Source organism: Dermochelys coriacea, chromosome 1 (genome assembly GCF_009764565.3).
Source record: "Dermochelys coriacea isolate rDerCor1 chromosome 1, rDerCor1.pri.v4, whole genome shotgun sequence".
NCBI classification, from domain to species: Eukaryota; Metazoa; Chordata; order Testudines; family Dermochelyidae; genus Dermochelys; species Dermochelys coriacea.
Window position 1 is genome coordinate 242,352,013 of NC_050068.2, and position 21,348 is coordinate 242,373,360.

The 21,348-nt window shown below is 45.5% G+C and overlaps 1 protein-coding gene across 4 annotated transcripts in view; it reads right to left on the reverse strand.

Annotated features, from left to right (window-relative positions):
• Window positions 1-21,348, reverse strand: part of WNT5B (Wnt family member 5B) — a 97,122-nt gene that overhangs the window by 9,610 nt on the left and 66,164 nt on the right. The window contains exons 2-4 of one of the 4 annotated variants that reach the window (XM_038369018.2): window positions 11,428-11,546; window positions 8,882-9,030; window positions 7,885-8,132 (exon numbers count right to left, since the gene is read on the reverse strand). In XM_038369018.2, the coding sequence (XP_038224946.1) occupies window positions 7,885-8,132; window positions 8,882-9,030; window positions 11,428-11,544 (514 nt within the window). In that variant the 5' untranslated portion in view covers window positions 11,545-11,546. Of the gene's footprint in view, window positions 1-7,884; window positions 8,133-8,881; window positions 9,031-9,247; window positions 9,344-10,878; window positions 11,013-11,427; window positions 11,547-21,348 lie in introns of those variants that run through there. The other 3 variants (XM_043517858.1, XM_043517867.1, XM_038369027.2) reach the window with 3 other exon arrangements.

Here is a 21,348-nt window from a genome sequence, read left to right on the forward strand (position 1 = left end):
TTCGGTCTGGTCTGCATCTAAAACTTAGTTCACCCTAGCTACGTTGCTTAGGGGTGTGAAAAATTCACGCCGAGAGACACAGGCTATGTCTACACTGCTCTCTCCTGCCAGCAAAATAAAACCACCTCCAAGAAGGGGCAGTAGCTTTGTCAGCAGGAGAGCCTCTCCCACTAAAGTCCCACACTGGGACTTTTTCTTGTTAAAACTTTTTGTTGGTGTTTTTTTCACACCCCTGACTGACAAAAGTTTTAATGCCAAATATGCAATGTAGACATAGCTTTAGCTAAGTCCACCTAAGAACTAGTGTAGACACCACTAGGTGGATGGAAAAATTCTTTCATTGACCTAACTACAGTCTCTTAAGGAGGTGGAGTTACTATAGCGATGGAAAAACCCCTTCCATCACTATAGCAAGTGTCTACACTATGGCACTACGATTGTAGTTCTTATAGTGAAATATACCCTGAGAGTATTACCAAAAATGGATATTTAAGAATACATTGTAAATCATGCGTCAGGCCTCCTCCACAGGACTGAGCTGGTGCTTTGGGTGTCCTCTTTTTCCAATTTGCACATCCTGAGAAACTGTCATTATTAGCAACTTATCACCAGTTTACAGAGTAGCAGAGTAGCAACTTATCACCAGTTTAGTGGTTAACGATCCATGACAAAGGCAGGACTGTGAGGGATACCACCCTTGCATAGAGTGGTTTGTTGGGGAAATTTTCTAGTGAAATGCAAACAAGGAGAGGACATACCATATAAAGAGAACTCCCATGAAACCCAGTGGTACAGTCATCTGTGACATTTTCTGGGGGACTATGGGAGAGTAGGAATGATTCACAGAATCACTTTTTCTTATGGCAAAGTGAGATGTGCTATTATGTCTGGCTTTTATTTTTCTACTTAGTTCAACACAGCATGTCAACTGCTGTTATTGCATTGATTTCTTCGTTTCAGAAGGAGAGAAGGCATAGCTACTAAATAACCAGTGAAAGAGGTCCACCCTCCATCAGATAAGTATTTGTATGAATGTATAGCATCCATGCTGCAGCATATTTATGCCACAATGCATGTGTGCTGTGCGCAGCATCCACACTGTAATGTATCTGAGTTAAGCCTTATCCATACTGGTATAGTTAAAGTGTTACAACCCCTGTTAGCGTTGATGCAGTTATACTAGTATAAAAATGCTGATACAAGTGGGGTGAGAGAAAGTGGGTGAAGTAATATCTTTTATTGGACCAGCTTCTGTTGGTGAAAGAGATGAGCTTTTGAGCTACACAGAGCTCTTCTTCAGGTCTCTCTAATAACCTGGGACCAGCATGGCTACAACAACACTGCAATATACAGTAGCCATGTCAGTCTCAGAATATTAGAGAGACAAGATGGGTGAGGTAATATCTTGTATAGGACCCACTTCTGTTGGTGAAAGAGACAAGTTTTCAAGCTTACAAATAATTGAAGAAGAGCTCTGTGTAAGCTCTTACGCTTGTTAGTCCACTAAAAGATATTACCTCGCACACCTCGTCTCTCTAATATACAGGTATAGTTCATTCCTATACAGAGAGGGGAATAAGCTATACTGATATAAGGCACTTTTATATCAGTTATAATCATATCCACACTAGGGGTTTTACCAGGTACAGTGAAAGCTGTTTCTTCTAGCACTTCACCAACCAGAAAGCTCTATAAACTGGCATTTCTGATCTTCATTGAAATTCCAGTTTATAGTCCAGTTGGCACGGAATCGGCAGTGGATTGGGGTGCAGGAGGGAGTGTGGAGCGCAGGCTCTGGGAAGGAGTGTGGGTGTGGGAGGGAGCGAGGGGCAGCGGGTTGGAGCACACAGTGCCGGATCCAGGGGGCACTCACCTCGAGCAGCTCCCCGCAAGCAGCAACCTGCCCCGGCTGCTCCTAGGAGGAGGCGCAGCAGGTGGCTCTGCATGCTGCCCCTGTCCTGCCCCGAGATCCCGCGCCCCAACCCGCTGCCCCGAGCCCCCTCCCGCACCCAAACTCCCTCCCAGAATCCACACCCCACAGCCTCTCCCGCATTCCAGCCCCACACCCCCTCCCACATGCAAATTCACTCCCTCTTAGTTAACCAGCATTTTTCACTTACCCACACCCCCTATTCCCCCAAAATGCTGGATAAAACAGCTTTTACTGTATAACTATATCAGTACAAAAAAAAAAACACACCTCTAACTAACATAATTATACTGGTGCAAAATCTGTAGACCAGGCCTTACAGCATGTTCAGCTGAGGAGTCTGACAGCACCAGTGCCCTGGGCACACCTACCTGATGTATATTTAAGAACCATGTCCTGAAAGTATAAAGTAGACATAAACCTAAGTTGCAAAATTCAAATCTGGATTTCGAACCAATTGAAGTTTGGGGGGTGCTTGGACCTACAGTTTTGGTACCCCCCAAATCAGTCATGAAGTTGCGATCAGGTTTAGACCAGGGTTATCTCTAGTACAAAGCAAATATGTAGCTCTATCTATCAAGGTTTTTGTAAGGTGTGGCACAGTGGTATCTGAACACATGTAGGTGCATTGATATCACCCCTTTCAAGTGCCCTTCATTACAATGGCTATCCCTCATTTCAGACCCAAATTTACCCCTGTTCCACACAGACATGGAGTCATGTCACGTTTAATAAGTTATTTTCATTAAACGTGACCAAACATGAACAGAGGTTACAGAAAACGTTATTTGGACTAATGCAATAAATCCCACAGCATTTGAAGCCTCCTGTTTTTATACCCCCCATTCATTGTCTGCGTGCCAAGGCCACCTAAGAACTGTGATTGTCTGTGCAGCATTTGCTCTATGCTCTGTTCCCAGGTTCTCTCTGCTTCCCCAGGTGTTTAAGGTCTGTCTTCTAAGTAACATTAGCAAATGGAGTGCTCCAGAATCTTCTCTGTGGACTCTACTGCCCTCCAGTGTCCACGGCACAATCAAAGCTGTGGGAATAAACCAGGGGGATATTGGGATGTGATAAGGCAGGCTGCAGGCATCAATTGTGAAAATGCTAACTTGAGCTTTAGACTCTCCTTTCTGGACTCAAAGGTGAGCCAATCCCAGCAACTCTTTTCAGGGGAATTGCCTGGAAAGGAAGGAGAGGCAGACCTGAACTTGGTGGAAGAGTGTAAATGTATCTTTTTTTTAATTGCAGAAAATGTTTGTTTTTCTTACATTTTCCAATTTTGACAATTACTATAACAAATATTAAATATTAAAATTATTTTGGTTTTTCCCTTTCTCTCCCTTTCACCCCTTTTTTCTTTTCTCCCCTTTTCCTTTTTCCATGTCACCACTGAAAAGAAAGGTGGGGAGAAAGGAAGGAAAACCAACTCAAAACTCAGGCATTTTTCATGGAACATATCATTTTTCAACCAGCTCTAGAAATTACAGGGCTAAACTGGATAACTTGGGACGGCCCAGTCAGGAGAGAATGACTGGTTTGGGGTGGGAACAGAATATGGTTTCCTCTCAGAAGATACTCTCAGTAGTAAATTCTTTACATTACATTATATGTTTCTCTATTCTCCCCTTTAAGAAATACAGCCTAAGGAATGTATGAAATCTCTATTATAGTGCAGGGACCAATTTCTGAAGGGTAATTTCTGTACCTCAATGATCAGAAATTGATCTTTGCCAGACCAGAGACTAGACTAGACCAAAACCTATAACAATTCTCAAAGAAACACAGTCACTTAGAAAAACAAATATAACTCAACCAGTTAAAGTGCTACACATCCCTGAACAAAATCTGCATGCTAACAGACTGCCTTACCACTGTAAACTATACAAAACTAAGGCAGACTTACTAAACATAGACCAAAGCTAAATCTACACTACCACTTATGTCGGCAAAACTTATGTTGCTCAGAGGTGTGAATGACATAAATTATGTCACCTGAGTGACATAAATTATGCTGGCATAAGTGGTGGTGTGCACAGTGCTATGTCGGCCGGAGCTTCTCCCGCCAACATAGCTACCGCTGCTTGTTGGGGATGGATTAATTATGTCAAGGGCAGAGTGGCTATATAAGATATCTTACAGCACCACAGCTGCATCAGTACAGCTGCGCTGATGTAAGCTCTCTAGTGTAGACATAGCTCAAGTAACCATAAACTAGGACCTACCATTCTAAGCTGTGGCCAAACTGTGCTTGGTGTTGTCTTACGAGGGTGAGGGGAAAAGGTGTTTTCACGCAACGGATGCACTTCCTGGATTTTGGTGCTTATGGGCAGCCCCCAGCATAACCCATAGCAGTCTGTGGGGCTTCTTTAATTTATGCCGATTGCTGGCTGACAGACCAGAACTGTTGGACCACTCTGGCCAGACCCTCTTTTTCCCACTACTTATCCCTTCTCCTCTCCCCAGACTTTGGGTTTGGCTACACTTACATTTTATAGTGCCCTAATTTGCTGGCTCGGGGTGTGAAAAATCACCTCCCTGAGCGCAGCAAGTCAGAGCGCTTTAAAGCGCTAGTGTAAACAGGCTCCCAGCACTCGGAGCTAATCCCCTCGTGGAGGTGGATTACCAGTGCGTGACCACACTTGCACTTCAAAGCGCTGCCGCAGGAGCACTCGCACGACAGCGCTTTGAAGTTTCCAGTGTAGCCATGCCCCTCTGACATGCTCTGTACCACCACTGCGGATATGCCCCAGTGAGGAAATTCTGGAACAGCATAAAGGAACCAAGCTGCAAAACAGAACTGAAGCCTACACGTTAAAAATGGGATAAAAGCACAGTACAAACTCGGAGAAGAATGATTTTACACCAACATGCAACAGAAGAGATTGAAATGGCTTGATTTCTACTCCAATATCAAAAACGTATTTCCTCAAATTATTGGAAATGACAGAAGACATTTAATAAAAAAAAAATAATCAAAAGAAATGTGCCTGAGCCTAGGAGAAAAGAGACAGCAGCAATAACATCACCCTATGTAGCAGCTTGTCACTGACAAAGGGCAAATCTACACTCCCTTAAGTCGATCTAACTTACCTAGCTCAGGGGTGTGAAAAAGACACCCCCCCGAGCAATGCAAGTTACAGCACCCTAAACGCTGACCACACCAGTGCTGTGTCAGGAGGAAATGATCTCCCACCAACATAGTTTCCACATCTCACAGTGGTGGAGTAATTACGCCAACAGGAGCACGCTCTCCCCTCAGCATAGAGCGTCTTCACCAGACACGCTCCAGCGACACAGCTGCATCAGTGCAACTACGCTAATGTAAGTATAGTGTAGTGTAGACCTGACCTCAGTAATAGACAATAATGATGAATTATCATAAAACTCATGACACTGTGAAGCCCAGTCCTGTGCAAGAGAGACCTCAGATTTATAGATCTGTAAATTTTTGCAACACCTATATCACTTTTCTTGCCATTCTAGTGTTTTCAATTTGTATCTGAGTGTGCACCCTCATGAGAATATACTTCCCATTGAACCAGGAATGAGGTACAGAAGGGACAGGTTAAAATATCTGTATTAGAAGTTAATTTTTTTAAATGGTGGACACACCATAAACTATGTTCCCACCAGCCACCACCACACACACCCCACTAGACACAGATGCACACCACCACGCATAAATACACCCTCTCTACCACAGACACCCACCACCACCCATATCATAACTACCAGAAACATCTACACCAATACTGCCACCAGACACCCAGCACCACACACACCATAGATATCAGAGACACCTACCACCACACCCACACCAGACACTCACACAGGCCACCACTGTTTTACCACCAAAACCAAAGAGTGGGCAAAGTTACCAAGATCATTGTAATTGAAAGGGTGGAGAGAGGGCCTTTCTCTGTTTCTACCCCTTCTCCATTATCCATTTTGGCTCCTTCTCCCCAATAACCCCCACCCTCCTTGTGTCCTCTATTCATCCCTTGACCCCCTTTTCCTTCACCTCTGGCCCTTGCTTCCCTTTCATTCACTCTGATTCCCTACCCTGGTTTGGACTTGTCTCTTAACTCATGGACAAGACTGTGATGGATGGAGAGATACTGAAAGGGGAAGGGAATCCGTCTCTACGTGGGACACTTTCTGAGCCTTTGTTCCTGTGGAATTGCTGTAACTTCTTCTGGGAGCCAAAATTTACCCCAGGCTTTGGCTCTAGCTGAGCAATGCTCATCAAGGGCCCATACAAACTAAGGGGTGTGGCAGGGGGATAGTTCCTGTTATTGTATTACAGAGCTCCATCCTCAGATGCGTCCCTTCATGGTGGATTCACTTTTCATTCCCTGGAGGGCAGATGTTAGCGCTTTAGGTTCCTGTCCCTCCACCAGTCCTGTTTCCCGCACAGTGACTCAAGAACATAAGAACCGCCATACTGGGTCAGACCAATGGCCCATCTAGCCCAGTCTTCTGACAGTGGCCAGTGCCAGATGCTTCAGAGGTAGTGACCAAAACAGGGAAATTATTGAGTGATCCATGCCCATCCCTTGTCATCCAGTCCCTGCTTCTGGGAGTTGGAGATTTAGGGACACCTGGAGCATGCAGTTGTCACCCTGACCATCTTGGCTAATAGCTATTGGTGGCTCTGTCCTCTATGAATTTGTCATCTCTCTCTCTCTCTAGCCACATCAGATATACTTTGGACCTTGGCAACTCGGTGTGGGAGGCTGAAAGTATGAGTCAGGGAGGGGGAATCAGAAGGGGTGTGTCCGGGAGAGGCAGAGAAATGGGACGGGGTGGACGGCGAGGGAGAATCCGCCGGGGCTTGACAGGGTTGGCAATCTGCAGGCTCAGTGACAGTGACCAACCCTCCAGCGCGGTGTCTGAGCATTTCGGACAGAGTCTGTAAACGCAAAGCTCCGCTAGCAGCCCCTGCGCTCTGCAGCCGCGGGTCGGAGCCTGCTGCTCCCAGTGCCTGCTTCAGAGCAGAGACACACGGGCTGCTCTCGGGGGCAGGGAGAAGCTAAAGCTGCATTTATTGCTCCCCCTGCCGCGTCCAAGGGAGCCTAGCTAGCAATCTCCACTCCCGTGGGTGCTGAAGACCGAGGATTCACCCCATGCCCCATTAACTGGCATCCCTGAGCCCATAATTCGGGGGGGGGGGCTTAGTGCTGCCTGGGTCATTCAATAGTAAATAATTGGCTGTGTGGGTGGGGGTGGGAAGCGTCCTGACTAAAGGGGCGGGATGGTGGGGGGTGGCCTACGACCATTAACACCTTCTCTTTATTGTCCTGCGGTCGGACACATCAAACTGAGGCCGGATTTCTCAGTGCCTTGCCATGGGAGGATTGCATTTCAAAAGGAGCGGGGACAATGTCGCCGGTCACACCTCGAGTCAAGCGCGGCAATGGCCCGTCAATGCGCCTCTTACCGCCAGCGGGGTAGGAATTGTCCAAACCTCCCTCCCAGGTAAACAAGGGCTCCCACGCCAGGGAGTCCACATCTCCCCGCTTTGCAGGGCTGCGCTCCCTGTAACCGGGGGCTCTGGAGAGGTTAACCTGGATCGGCGGTTACTGCTTTTATCTTCGTCCCTCGCCACCCCCTCCACCAATAAACACAATCAAAAACCTCCCCCCAACTAAACCCCAGTGGAATGGGCTACGGGGGGCCCTCCAGGCCGGTGCCCCTGGTCCAGCGCGGACAGAAAGAGGTGGCCTTGCTGGACGCCACGGGTTACGCGCTCCCCCGCTCAGCGCATCTCAGGAAACGGAATCACTTCGTTCAACGGGGGTTTCGAACCTCCGCTGTTGGGTGGCCCTGCGTCTAAACGTGGATTTGAACAGATCAGCCTTGATCTACATCGCCCTGAGTACGCGCAACAGCTTCCCAGGCACCCACTCCCCATCCTGCCCTCTGCTGCCACCTCGGACCGGCCCCCTTACCTATTTTCATGACCCTGCCAAAGACGGAGGTATTGTCCACGGTGCTGCAGTTCCACCTCCTCTGCCGAAACTGGTACTGGCACTCCTTGATGGCATTTTTGGCTCCTTCTCCGATGTACACCATGTGTTCCTGGTAGAGCTGGCAGAGTTTCCTCTGGCCTGGGGAGAGCCCGGGGAGCTGGCTGCACACAGGCTGGGCTCCTATAATGTACATCTCAGGTCTCTGAACTGGGTTCATAGCCAAAGACCTGGAATGAGAAAAACATCAAAAAAAAAAAAAGGGGGGGGAGAGACCAAAAAAATAATCAGCGAGTTCCGATCTCGAAGAGTCTCCACGCCTAATAGAGTGCCCGTGCCAGCACCTTCCTGCCAGCCCAGGGCTGAGGCTGGGGGCAGATCTCTGATACGGCTCTACAGGATGCTAGTCTTTTCCAAGGCTTTGGCAGGAACAAACACAGCGCGTTTGTAACCTGAGTTAAACCATAGAGAGACACTCGGGATGGGGAAGGGGGTGGGCTGAGGCTTTGCAAAAAGGAGTGAACCCGTTTCTATGAACTGCCAATAAGCGCTGCCTCCAACTCGGGAAATCTTCCTCTGTCTAGGAGAGGGGTTTGTCGAGAGTTGGACAATTAATAGGAAACCCTTAACGATCCTTTTCGCATGACTTTACCGCAGAGGGGCAATCATCCCAGCTCCCTGAAATTCTCTCAAGCAGAATGGGTGGGGAAGGAACGTGTGTTTCTTTCCAAGGTGTGTGTGTGTGGGGGGGAAATCTGGAGATTTCTTGCAGGTACAGCAAGAAAACTACGAAACCCGTCGATTTCCACTTGAATATGGGCACAAAGCCCTTGGAGCCCGGGGGAAGAGCAGCCCTGACTCCCCTCGCGGGCTGCAAAGTCCCGCTTCCTTACAGAGCCCGGGGGGGGGTCGTGACACTGGAAAGTCACCCGCACCCCAAAGGAGGGCAACGAATGGAAAGCCGTGACTGGAGACTCACCACCAGGAATTCGCGTCCGCCAGGAGCTGGGTGCAGCTGCAGAGGAGAGCGACGGTGAGCAGCAGGCTCGTCCCAGTCATAGTGCGCTTTTCCCGGCTCCGGCGCCCTTGCAAGAGCCCTTGAAGCGACAGTCTCCAAGACAAGGCTCCCTGCAAAACGAAGAGCGCCCCCAGAGAGGGGCCTGAGTCCAACGGGCGTGCGGGGATCACATCAGGGTCCTGCTCCGGGGAAGCCGAGCGCCCCCTCCCACTTCTCTCTGCTCCAAAGCTCTCCGAGCGGGACCCCTTGCGCACAGCCAGCCCTGCCTGCAGACCCCTCCCCCGCCCTGCTCCCTTCCCCAGTGACCGGCCGGCAGCACTCAGGGACCTGCAGGGCTTTTATGAGTGTCCATCTGCCTTTGATTGGTCCGCACGCCAGGGTCCCTGGGAATGCACAACACTTCCAGGGTTTGTCGGCTAGTGACACTCGGGGAGGGAAGAGCCTTGCAAAGGGACGGACAAGGGAGTGTGAGGAGAGAGAGAAAAGGAAGGGACAGGGGAGCGGGGAGAGGGTGCACTGGAGAGAAGAAAGAGGAGAGGAAAAGAAAGGAAAGCAGCAGCCCCCCCCCGCCCCATGTTTTTTACATAGCTACCGTTACACCCCCACCCCTTCTTTACGTGCTCAGTAGGGTGCCATCCAGCCCTCCCCACCTAGCCAGCCGCCTGGAGATCTTCCAGGAATGAGGGCAACTAGGAGAGCCTGCAAAGCAAAGGGTAAAACAGAGCCGCTAATGGGGCTAAGGCTGGTGGGAGAAGAGTGAATCATGCAGTCCCCTCTTCATCGGGTCTTTCTCCTCCCTGCCTCAAGCAAGACCCCTCCAGGGGTCGAACAGAAGGCCTGGGGGCTGTAATAACCCCAGAGGGAAAGACCTGGCCTGATGAAGCTCCTTCTGAGACACAGGATTCACTGGGGCAAAGGGTCTGATCCCATCCCAGGCTGACTGCAAAGGAGCCGGCTGCTGGCTAAACCTCTGTTCCAGAAGTGGATGGGGCAGAGCTCGATCTGACAGTGGAAACCTGCATCCCTTCACCCAGCCCAGACTCACTGACCTTCAGTGTGAAGCTCTGCAGAGAGGGGTCGGGATGGACAGGACAGCACCTAAGGGGTACCCATAGCTAAGCTCCCCCCCCATCTCAAGGATGCTTCTCCCCTTGACGTTCATATCCTCCAGCGATAATACCCCCATAAATACAGAGTGACAACCCCTGGGAAATGTACTCTGTCCCAGGCACCAGCCATGCAGAAATGCACCCCTGAGGCAATACCCCTGGCCCCAGGCACGCAACTGTCTCTTCTTTCTATTGGCCCCCCTCATTGAATCCGAGAGTCTCTCCAAGTTACTTAGCCCCAGCCCGAGAGGTGGGGATCCAGAGACAGCCCCCTCCTCATGGTATTTGTTCCTCGGGTCTCTGTTGCTGGGGGAGGGCGCACAGGCAGGTGTGTGGGGTTGGCAGGGGGCAGATCAAAGGGAGAAACTCGCTCCTTCCCCTTTGTCATGCAGAGCCGCTTCGGAAATGATCTGGCCTCTACGGCAGCAAATGAACAGCCCCCCCCCCACCTCCCGAAAATAGTCCTCCCCTTCAAAAGGACCCCATATAATACCCCCCAATCCCGTTCCCCCAGGGCAGGAGGTCTGTGAATGCACTGGCTGGAGCAGCTAGAGATGGAGCAGAGATAGGGCTGGCACCAGAGCCTAATGACTTTATAGGGGGGAGGAGGGGAGCGGGTCCAGAGAAGAGGAGCGAGAGACCAGCTTCAAAGGCTCCTCTTGTCCAAACATCCTTCGCCATCCCCTGCTCAACCCCACCAGGCAGCTCTGCGGCAGGAATAACCAGACAGATCCTCACCCACTCCCAGCTAAACTCACTCCCCAGGTAGCCAAGGCAAACACCACACTCCCCCCCCACACACTCCTGTCTGCTCATCAGCCCTGCTCGCCCCCCAACACACTAACAGACCTGCTAACAAATCCTTCTCCCCCTCCGCCATCTCGCATAGGGGAGGAAACCAGCAATCTGGTCACGCCACCCCAGACACCCTCTGCCTCATGCCACACACTGTCTCAGCCACCTAGCCCGCCCTCCATTCGCGCTTCTCTATCCCTTCCCGGCTTCAGTGGAGGACACCCACAGACAGACGCCTGCGCCCCCAACCACGTCCTCCTCTCCCGGCCTGCCATCGCTCCAGAGGAGCCCAGGTGGCAGTGGTTCTGCTGCAGTGAGTTTGAAAGGTCAGCCTGCCGCTCCCCACCAGTGACTGTCAAGCTGTGCCAGAAACATGTACGTTCCAAGCTCTGCAAGTTACCTGCCTTTCATACAGCCTCATAAACACCAGCAGGGCCATTAATCACCAGACTCAACAGTTCATTCCACCCATGGGTTTTCGGTGAGGGCTTTAACCCAAATTCCTATCGCCTGCTACGGCGAAGTTGTTGTGTTTGTTTGTACCCGGCTTTGCTTCCTCCACAGTCCAGATGTGTTCTACCTGCAGCTGGTGACCTGTCTCACCTGGCAGGCAGATGTGAGGCTGCCAGCGCCAGAATTAGCCTCAGGACAAAAAGGCCTTGTGTGACCCAGATCCCTGAAGAGAGGCAAGCCACGCTGCCCAGGCACAGCAGGATCCATGTCTGAAGAAAACAGAACTACATTATTCACATCTTATACCTCTTCCCTCCTTCTATTTGTGTGTGTTGGAGGGGCTGTGGGCGTGGGGGTGTTTTTCAAGGCTGTTTTTGTCAGTGATGGCAGAACAGACAGTTTCTCTTTGCCAGCCCTGGGAGGAAGGAAGTTGTGTGGGGGTGGATGGTTTTTCCATGACAAACGATGAATCTGCACAGAGGTGGTGTGATGTCACCCAAAGGTTTCCAGACAGCCTCAGGTATATGAGCCCCTCTTCCTTAGTAGAGAAGAGACTGCCTATTGTAAGTGAAGCTCCCTCCTTAACTACAGAGACAGAAGGAGGGGAGAACTTTAAAAAAAAGACCGATAAGGGAAAAAACAAAGATTTGTACCATACTGTAGTAAATAAATGACTCATGCTAGGAAAGGAGTAACTGGCTGTGAGTAAACTGACTCACTCCCTATAGAGCTCTGTGCTAGAAGAATCTGGGAGTGGAGTAAGCTGTCAGCTTCTCACAAGCCATCCTCTTGATTCTTCCTGATAAGAATGTGGGAATGGAGTAGTATGAACCTCTGTGAATAAGTGTAGGTTTGCTGAGCCATAGAAATCCAAGGCACAACGGTGGAGCTGCTTACCACAGGCTTCATCTCTGACTTTGGGCCTCTGGCTTAATCTTTTGCACAGTAGAACTGTGAGGCTTAACTCATGAAAGTTTGTAAAGTTTTTGAAATCCTTGAATAGACGTACAAAATATTCATTATTAATTAAGGTTTCAGAGTAGCAGCCGTGTTAGTCGGTATTCACAAAAAGAAAAGGAGGACTTGTGGCACCTTAGAGACTAACAAATTTATTTGAGCATAAGCTTTCATGAGCTACAGCTCACGAAAGCTTATGCTCAAATAAATTTGTTAGTCTCTAAGGTGCCACAAGTCCTTCTTTTCTTATTATGAATTAAATAATTGTTAATTGAGAAAAGTTTTAACAGAGCTGATGGTGACATATCACAGTGAAATATCCTGCAATTTGCCAGCAGCATCTCAATGGGTAGAAGCTGACAGCAAAGCAAAGCAGTGATCTCATTTGGAAGCACAGGAACATAGAAATTGCCATACTGGATCAGAGCACTGGTCCAGAGTCCAGTATCCTGTCACCGACAGTGGACAGCACTAAATGTTTCAGAGAAAGATGCAAGAAACCCTGTAACAGGACTCCAGGTGGATTCTGCTGCTAATGACTGTCATTGTAGTGTGATAATCTCTGTGGAGTTAAAATGTGAATTGTGAAAGTGATTCCCCCTTCAGATCCCACAGAAAACTTCTTTAGTGATTGTGTTTATGGCCTCAGCTAAAGTGCTAATAGCAGGTGAGGTTTTGTTGAATAGCTCAGCCTAGGCAAGCAACTCCCAAACTGTGGCCTGCAGAGAAGTTGGGTGGTGGTCTGTAAAGAGCTGTTAGGTCACATTGTGCTATTTGACCTCCTTACTGCCATCTGCTTCTAAAGATGTCCCTAGGGCCTTGACCACAAACTTCTTTTAAGAACCTTGTGCTACATTTTTTAAACCTGCATTTCTAAAGCTGGCCCCTATATTAATATTTAGGTACTCGCATAAGTGCCCTGATTTTCAGAGGGACCAAATATGGTTTGACCTAAAATTAGGCATCCTAGTTTGAACATTGTAGCCTTAGTTCATTCAATATGATCAATCAAAGATCCATCACCACTTTCCTATTATTGGTGCATTTGCATGAGGGATGTTGCATGATCGCAACTAGAAGAAGGGTGTCCATGAGAAAATCTGCTAAGATTTGATATACTATAGGAAAGTTGAATCCTGACCCAGGTGACATTGAAATCAGACCTGACAAATCTGAAATCTCTACAATCTTCTGATCCTTGCTTTTCACTGGGGGGGGGGGGGGGGGCAGGTCCCAGTGTGATACTTTATCAAGTGTTGTAAACAAAGCACTGAAAGAAGTTTTAAATCTCTTTCTGCTGCAACTTCTGTGATTACCATTCCTGCTTCTTGTCCAGTTTCCTCCAGACTGGGAGGGACTGGACACACATTCCTCCCGTTGCAATCAGAGCTCCTTTCAAGCTCCTGTTTATTCTCACAACTTGACTCTGGAGCAATTCCTGTTTCTAATTGCTCATAATGTCCAATGCATCCAGGAACATTTACTGCTGTCTAGATGGATCCTTCCTCCCAGTAAAGACATGAGCCCACTTATTCATCAGGAGAAAAAAAAAGATTCATATAAGCAGAGCCTCAGGAAACCAAGAGCCAGCAAGGGTTCCATTACAGGGAAAAAGAGTCTCACCTGCTAGCCCAAAAGAGGAGCTCTGGGGTCCATTGTCTGGCAGTAGTACTTCACGTATCCATAAGGAGTGCTCTAAGTTCTGTGTCTGTAGAGAGGATTCCTAGGTTCTGTTAAGAGAGGCACCACAGGTGGTCCTAGAGCCATAGGCTCCAGCAGCCAGACTTATTTTTACTATTTACTTATTTACTATTTACTTATTTTTACTCATTTTAGCTAAGGACTCAAGAGTCTTGTTCCTGCCATCAGTTCAGCTGAACTGATGTTAGAAGCAGTGGAGAGGTTTTTTTCCCAAGGCCAAAGTGTCTCCACGAGCCAGAATTTTAAATCACCTTTTATTCCTCCACCTTATGTTGGGCTGTACTCTTCATCCAACGTTGCTGAAGTTATAGTCTTCAGCTATTATTACTGAACTTCCAACTCCTTGGACCTAAGTGGATTCTCCTTTATAAATCTTTCAAAAGCTAAGTTTGTTGTTTTGTGTTTTCTTTAATTATTATTAACTGAACAGCAACCAGAGCTGATTGCATTATTTCAGCTCCAGCTGGGGTTTTACCAAAATATTATAAAAATCTGTTGAAAATATCCCCAGACACAGATCTTCCATGTCTGGCTGTCTTGTGGTGTTCCCTGCCTTGTTAAATTGCTTCTCCACACAACCTCTCCATTTCCAGAGAAAGGGGCTATTATTCTTGCCAGATTCCTCCAGCTCACACTGCTTCTTGTCTTCTTTGGTACTTGTGCACTGTAGTATTTTATCTTTTTAAGTGCTCATATGCTACCATTTTCTGCATCTCAGAACTTGTCAGCCCCTCTGGCACATCCACATTTCCTTTCCTTGTTACCTTGCTGCTACTTTAACCTTCTGCTTTTCCATACTTCCTCTGGTCAGTGTTATTTAGTCTCATTATCATTAAGGTCAGATACAGTCCAGAAAGTGCCAATATATACCTGCCAGTCTCAGCATACCCCGTGACAGCTGTCTCTGAGGTGCGTAACCAGGGAAAGAGAATGGAGGGGAATAGTGAGAAAACATGTTTGTTAAAAGCAATCAAAAAAGGACCAGATAATAGGCTGGATCAGCCATGTTGAAGCCAGAGAAGTGGATGGTAATAAAGCAGTAATAAAAAAATCACTTAACACTTACACTGACTAACCTTCTTCCCAGACCTCAAAGCATTTAAAAAGGTGGATAAATCTTTTCCTACAAATGGGGAAACTGAGGCACAGAGCAGCTAAGTGACTTGCCTAAGGTCACATAGCAAGTCAGGATTAAACTCAATAGCCTGTTCCTTCATTCCTGTACCATGCACAGGAATAAGGATGGCAGGTGGCAGGCAAAGTAGCTTTAAAACACCTTTGTTCTTACCACGTTCCTGGCCCTGCTTGGGACCTGCCCAGCCTCCTGCTTAAATTAAAGCAATTTCAGGGCTGCTGTAACTGTAACATTCTCCTAGAGCCGCCCACTACCTAAGAAAAGTGAACCTTAGTAAATTCTAGCCATGCCCTCAATGTCAGGGGCTGGGAAGGGGAGACAGCACAGACTCATTTTGGCAGCTGTACACCATCCTGGGAACCCCTTATGTTCAAGGTATTCCCCAGAGAATGAGGTTCCTGGTCACCTAATTCCCATCTCTGTGCTCTGTCTTCTAGACCACAGTTGTATGTTGTATGGGTCCAGTAGAAGACCTGAATCAGAAATACTGGACGAGACACATGTGAGCTGGATGAGGCACATTTTGCCCACACTTTGGACTTTGTCTGGGAGAGCAGCATATCAACTTTAAACATGGACTCACAAGCTTCTTAGTTTCATCTACTTAAATGAGTAAATCATTTAAGATTGTAAATCAGTAACAAAATGTTTATGGACAGTCTAAAATGACTGAATACTATACATTTTAAATGGCAAAATATTATCATTTGTTGGCTATTTGGTGATTTGACATAAGTTTGGTGTCACAATCCAATTTCCACTCACAATAACCACCACCTCAATTTGCACTAATTAACCCCTCTTCAGAGGGCTTCAGAACTCCCCTCTCACCCAACAGGAGATCCCTCAAGTCAGGGTTGGAACATAAGATAGGATAGGGTTGGGGAAGCATTCACTGCTGCTGCTGCCCAATGCTATATGTGTTCTGTGCATAAAAGAGTCCAGTCCTCAAGGCAATATAGCTGGTTCTTTCACAATTGCTAAATGTATTTGGAGCATTAAACATTTTAAAGGGAAAACACATTACATTAGAAAGACAGGAATATGGAAAATATTTTCTTCCTTTACTTGCCTGCCAACACTTGAGTTCAGAGCTGCTGTTTCACCTGCACAGTTGATGATATCATCAGTCCCTCAAGCTGTGTAAGGAATGCAGCTCCCTGCTCTGCTAGAGGGCTAGTGATGGCCAAAATATTTGCAAGAGAACACAGAAATGTAAACTCAGATTTTGGCATGAAAGCAAGTATAATAGTCCCCATTTAAGATAAGGCTAGATATTAGGGCAAAGTTCTTAACAGTAGGAGCAACTGGGCAGTGAAATAGCTTCCCCAAGGTGATGCACCTTCTCCACAGAGATTCAAGAACAGGTCAGGCAAGAGGAACGTGCTGGATGACCTTCAAGTGGTGTTTTCTGACCCTGATCCTGTAAGGTGCTCAACACTTTTAACTCCCACTGAAGTCAGTAGGTGCTGATGACATTGAACACTTCCCAGAATGTCACAGAACTGCACCTCATGTTTCTGTTCACATATCTCAACTGAGTTTTGTTCCATAATTTGTATTAACTCCATGAAATACCAGAGTGTATAGTATACAAGGTATGGAGTTATGCTGTTGTTATATGGCTTCAAGCTCCTCAAGAGCAAACAACCTACAGAAACATTTAGAAGCTCAAAACAAAGAGTTACTATCTGCAAGTGTCAGTCAGAGGGATCAGTTGTTTCCCATTTGTTTCTTTTACTAAAAGAACTACCAATAATTCCTGACACATGACTACAGCTACCAATAACCGTGAAAAATATTAAGCCAAAATCAGTTCTATTTCAATGTAATTTTTCTTTCACTGTCCTTTAAAATCTTTAGAAATAGTTCATAGAATATCATAGAATATCAGGGTTGGAAGGGACCTCAGCAGGTCATCTAGTCCAACCCCCTGCTCAAAGCAGGACCAATCTCCATTTAAATCAGCCCAGCCAGGGCTTTGTCAAGCCTGACCTTAAAAACTTCTAAGGAAGGAAGGAAGTTCCATAAACTCCCTGTAATAATAATAATAATAATAATAATAATATTGCAAAACCTTACTAGCATTAAGAAGGTAATCCCCACAACACCTCTGTGAGGTATTATCACCCTCATCTTACAGATGAGAAAACTGAGGCACAGAAAGGTTGCGTGACCTGCCAAAGGTCACATAGAAAGCCTGTGGCAGACCTAGAAATAATTACCTTGATTCAGCAAAGCACTAAATCATGTACTTAAAGTTAAACATGTACTTAAATGTTTTGCTGAACTGTGGCTAAAATCAAGATGTCCTGTCTTCCATTTCCATCCTTTGGCCACACAATCATCCTTCCATTGCTTAGGCAATATTCCTGCTTTGACACAAAGCACTCAACCCCATAAATAATAAAGAAAATACATTGGAATTAAAGTTATAGTTATCTCATCTTACCTAGTTACATACATTTACTGTAACTATTAGGCAGGCCATTTCCCAAGCAAAGAAAACCCTATTTGCACCACATATTTAATAAGGATTTTAGTATAAACAGAATTTATAGAAAATACCAAAGCACTATAAATAAGGTCTTGTCTTCATGATATTTTTTACCAATGTAACTAATTAGTTTAGAAACATATGTGGTTAAAATCAGTGCAATTTGTGTGAACACTCTTATTCAGTTTAAGACTGTTTTATATTAATTTAGCTTACATTGGTAAGGAGACAACTTAAGCTAAATCAGTAAGAGACACTCTTAGGACAGGTCTGTACACAAACTTGCACTGAAATAACCAAATCAATTTTAATTCATACCATTACTTATTTCTGTGCAAGTCAGTGTTTGGACACACTTATTTCAGAGCAATACTACCCTATTTAGAGCTTGCAAAACTGAAACAGGGCACTTTTATTCCATAGAGTGTTCATAAATAGATTTGCATCAAAATCACTCATAGTGTGAATTAAAACTGCTAAAGTTATTTTGGTGCAAATTTATGTATAGACAAACCCTTAAATTGAAATAAGAGTGTCCACACAATTGGGTTGCACTGATTTAATTCAATCGATTTCTAAATTGATTTATTTAAATCAGTACATTTTTGTCATGCAGACAAGACCTAACATTAAGGCGTACGGGCATGGGTACAGAAACCTGAATTCACTCTCACAAAAAGGCACCTCTGCACACAAGTACCTGCTATTTCACATCTAAGGTTTTTGAAGTGGCAACTAATATACTCTTCTCTGAAGCTCAGGCGCTAAACTTCTATTCTTCAAGACACAAAGGAAAGGAAAATTCGAAGCTAAGTTAAAAAAATTGCTAAAAATGCCAGTGCACTTCCCCCCATATTTCTTCCTTCTCAGTGTCTGGCAGATCCAGTTTGCTCAGTTTTCTAGTCAAAAGAGATTTTTTTTTTTGATTGCCAGAGCTGTAAATACACTCAGAAGCTCAATATCTAACTATCCTCTTTCTATTTCTCCCATCAGCATGAGGTGTAAACTGCCAGCTTTGTTGGTGTTGCAGGAACCATAATAGAATGCAGCTCACTCTCCCAACAGCTGTGTTGGATCTGCAGGGCTAAGAGGAATGAAATTTTGTTTTATGTCAGCAAATTCAGCAGATACGACGAAGTTTTGGCAGAACTGCTCATCTAACTGTAGGGACACTTTAAGGATGCAGTTCTGCCCTTAATTCCACACTGGGGCCAGACTCTCAAAAGACCTCAGGCTCCTGTTTAGGCACCAAAATAAGTGGACAGATTTTCCAAACAGCTCTGCACATAGAGGTACCGAGCAATTTTTAAAATCAGACGATAACTGCCATAACAGGAATTTCCAGGTACAGAACTCTTTGGAAAATTTAGCCTAAGCGGATATCTAAGTGAACACTGAACTGTTTGGAAAATCTGGCCTAGCCTGTGGATGCTGAGCACTTGAAAATCTGATCCATAGTGCCTGCATTTTGCAGTCCACGAGTACTGATATAAAATACATGCAATTCCTTCAGTAGGTGCAATGATGTTAAGGATGCCTTGTTTAGATTTCTATTATTGTGTTGGTCCAAAATGAACCTTGGTTATTTTCACGCCTCAATGTCACCACACTGTTATACTCATGCTCATGGAAAAAGAGAAAGTGTTATTGAGTAATTCTTATTCATAATGAAATGGAAATGTGTGTGTTGGGTGTACAATGACGCTATCATTAGACTTCCTAGTTTGTGACACTCAAGTTACAGTTGTGTAGGCAATCTCAGCTACAAGATACAAGGTGAGATCTTCAGCTTGTGTAAATAATCATAGCGCCACTGAATATGCTGATTTACACCAGATGAGGATCTGACCCTGTGTGTCTAGTGGTAAGAGCAGGGGCTTTTGAGCCAAGACCTGAGATTTTATTCCTAGCACGTCGCCTGATATGCGGTGGGATTTTGGGACGCACTAGTTCATAGAGACTTTGATTCAGTTTCTCCAGCTGCCAAATGGAGATATCTGTTTCAACAATGGTGTTACAATAGTTTGTAAAATGTTTCAAGATCCTTCTATGAAAGAAATTATATAAATGCAATCTATTATTATTATTAATTCCCCATTCAGAATTATGTCTAGGCAGAAAATTATCAAAGACAAGGGATTAACTTGTGGGAGATAATTTTTTCCACAAACTTAATAAAACTGTTTATTATGACCTTTAACTTAGAGGAAAAGCAAATACCCCCACAAAAATTTAGTGGGTAACAACTCAAATAAGGATTAATAATAAAAAAAAAATCAAATCTTGAAAGACAGTTATTTCATAATGTCATCCAAAAGGTCACTAACAATATTGAAGATTTCTTCCATGATTATCTTGTACATTTCTGTTCTTCTTGGTTAATGAAATATTAAATATGATAGATGGAAAGGGACTGAGGAAGTTCTGTGGGTGGAATGACTATTAATCTGGAATGCAAGCTGGCTTTGTTGACCAAATAAAGATTAATGTTCTTCCATTGGAATAAATGGTTCTCCCATGAAAATAAAGTAGGTCTGAGGCAGGAGATAAGTGGGGGGAGGGGTCATTTGTTAGCAGGGGCAGGGAGAGATGCCTATTGTTGTGCAGGAGGGTTGCGTTTCATAATGTGTGCGTATGTGCATGTGGTTTGTGTGCCAGTGTACTTCAGAACAAGCCTGTGTCTGTGTCAGTGGATGAGTTTGTGCTTTGGATTGTATGTTGAAGAATGCAAGAATTCCTATGTAGGATATAAAAAGAAAAGGAGTACTTGTGGCATCTTAGAGATTAACAAATTTATTAGAGCATAAGCTTTCGTGAGTTACAGCTCACTTCATCGGATGCATTTGATGAAGTGAGCTGTAACTCATGAAAGCTTATGCTCTAATAAATTTGTTAGTCTCTAAGGTGCCACAAGTACTCCTTTTCTTTTTGCGAATACAGACTAACACGGCTCCTACTCTGAAACCTGTCATTATGTAGGATATATGCTCTTACATTACTACAGCTAGTGGAGATTTTTCTTTCCTTAAGTTGCAGCCTGTTTTTTAGAATGGAAAGTCTTTTAGTCTCTCTCTGATGCTACCTGTGTGTGGTTCAGCTGGCAAGCATGGTACCTTTTGTTTGCACCCACAGATTCCTTACATGGGAAGCAACGTACCTATTGGTTAGCAGACAGACTGGCAGTCAAGAGTCCTAGGTTCTATTCCCAATGGCATTGTCTTGCTCTTTGACCTTGGACAAATCAGTTAGTTTCTCTGTGCCTCATATCTCCCATAACACTACCTAGCTTTCTAAACATATTTATGTTCTTGGGGACTAGTACTGTATAAGTACGCAGCACTAACATGGTTATTTATTATTACATGGAAATATTTGAGAACTGTGGCAGTGTGTGTTCGAGACATCTTCTAGGGGAAGCAAATGTGGGATGTGATTGAGAATATATTTGAGTGTTGCACATAACAATCATGATATATTTTCACTTATGTGGTGTTCCTTGCAGGCAGCTCTCTGGACATTTAACAAAATGTAACTAAAACCACATAATCTTAAACATAAAGAGAGAGAGAGAGTGTGTTTCATGCAAAGGTTAAACAAAAAAATCTGTTTAATATCACTTTGGGGATTAGAGAAGTTAGGGTAAAACAAATATCCAGAACAAAGTCTGAGCGGTTGCTTCCAGGAAAGCACGTGTATGTGTGTGAGCCTGCACATCTGCATATTCAATATGTCTTGCTGGGAAAACCAGGGGAAAACAGGAAGCTGGGCATTTTCTGTGTGG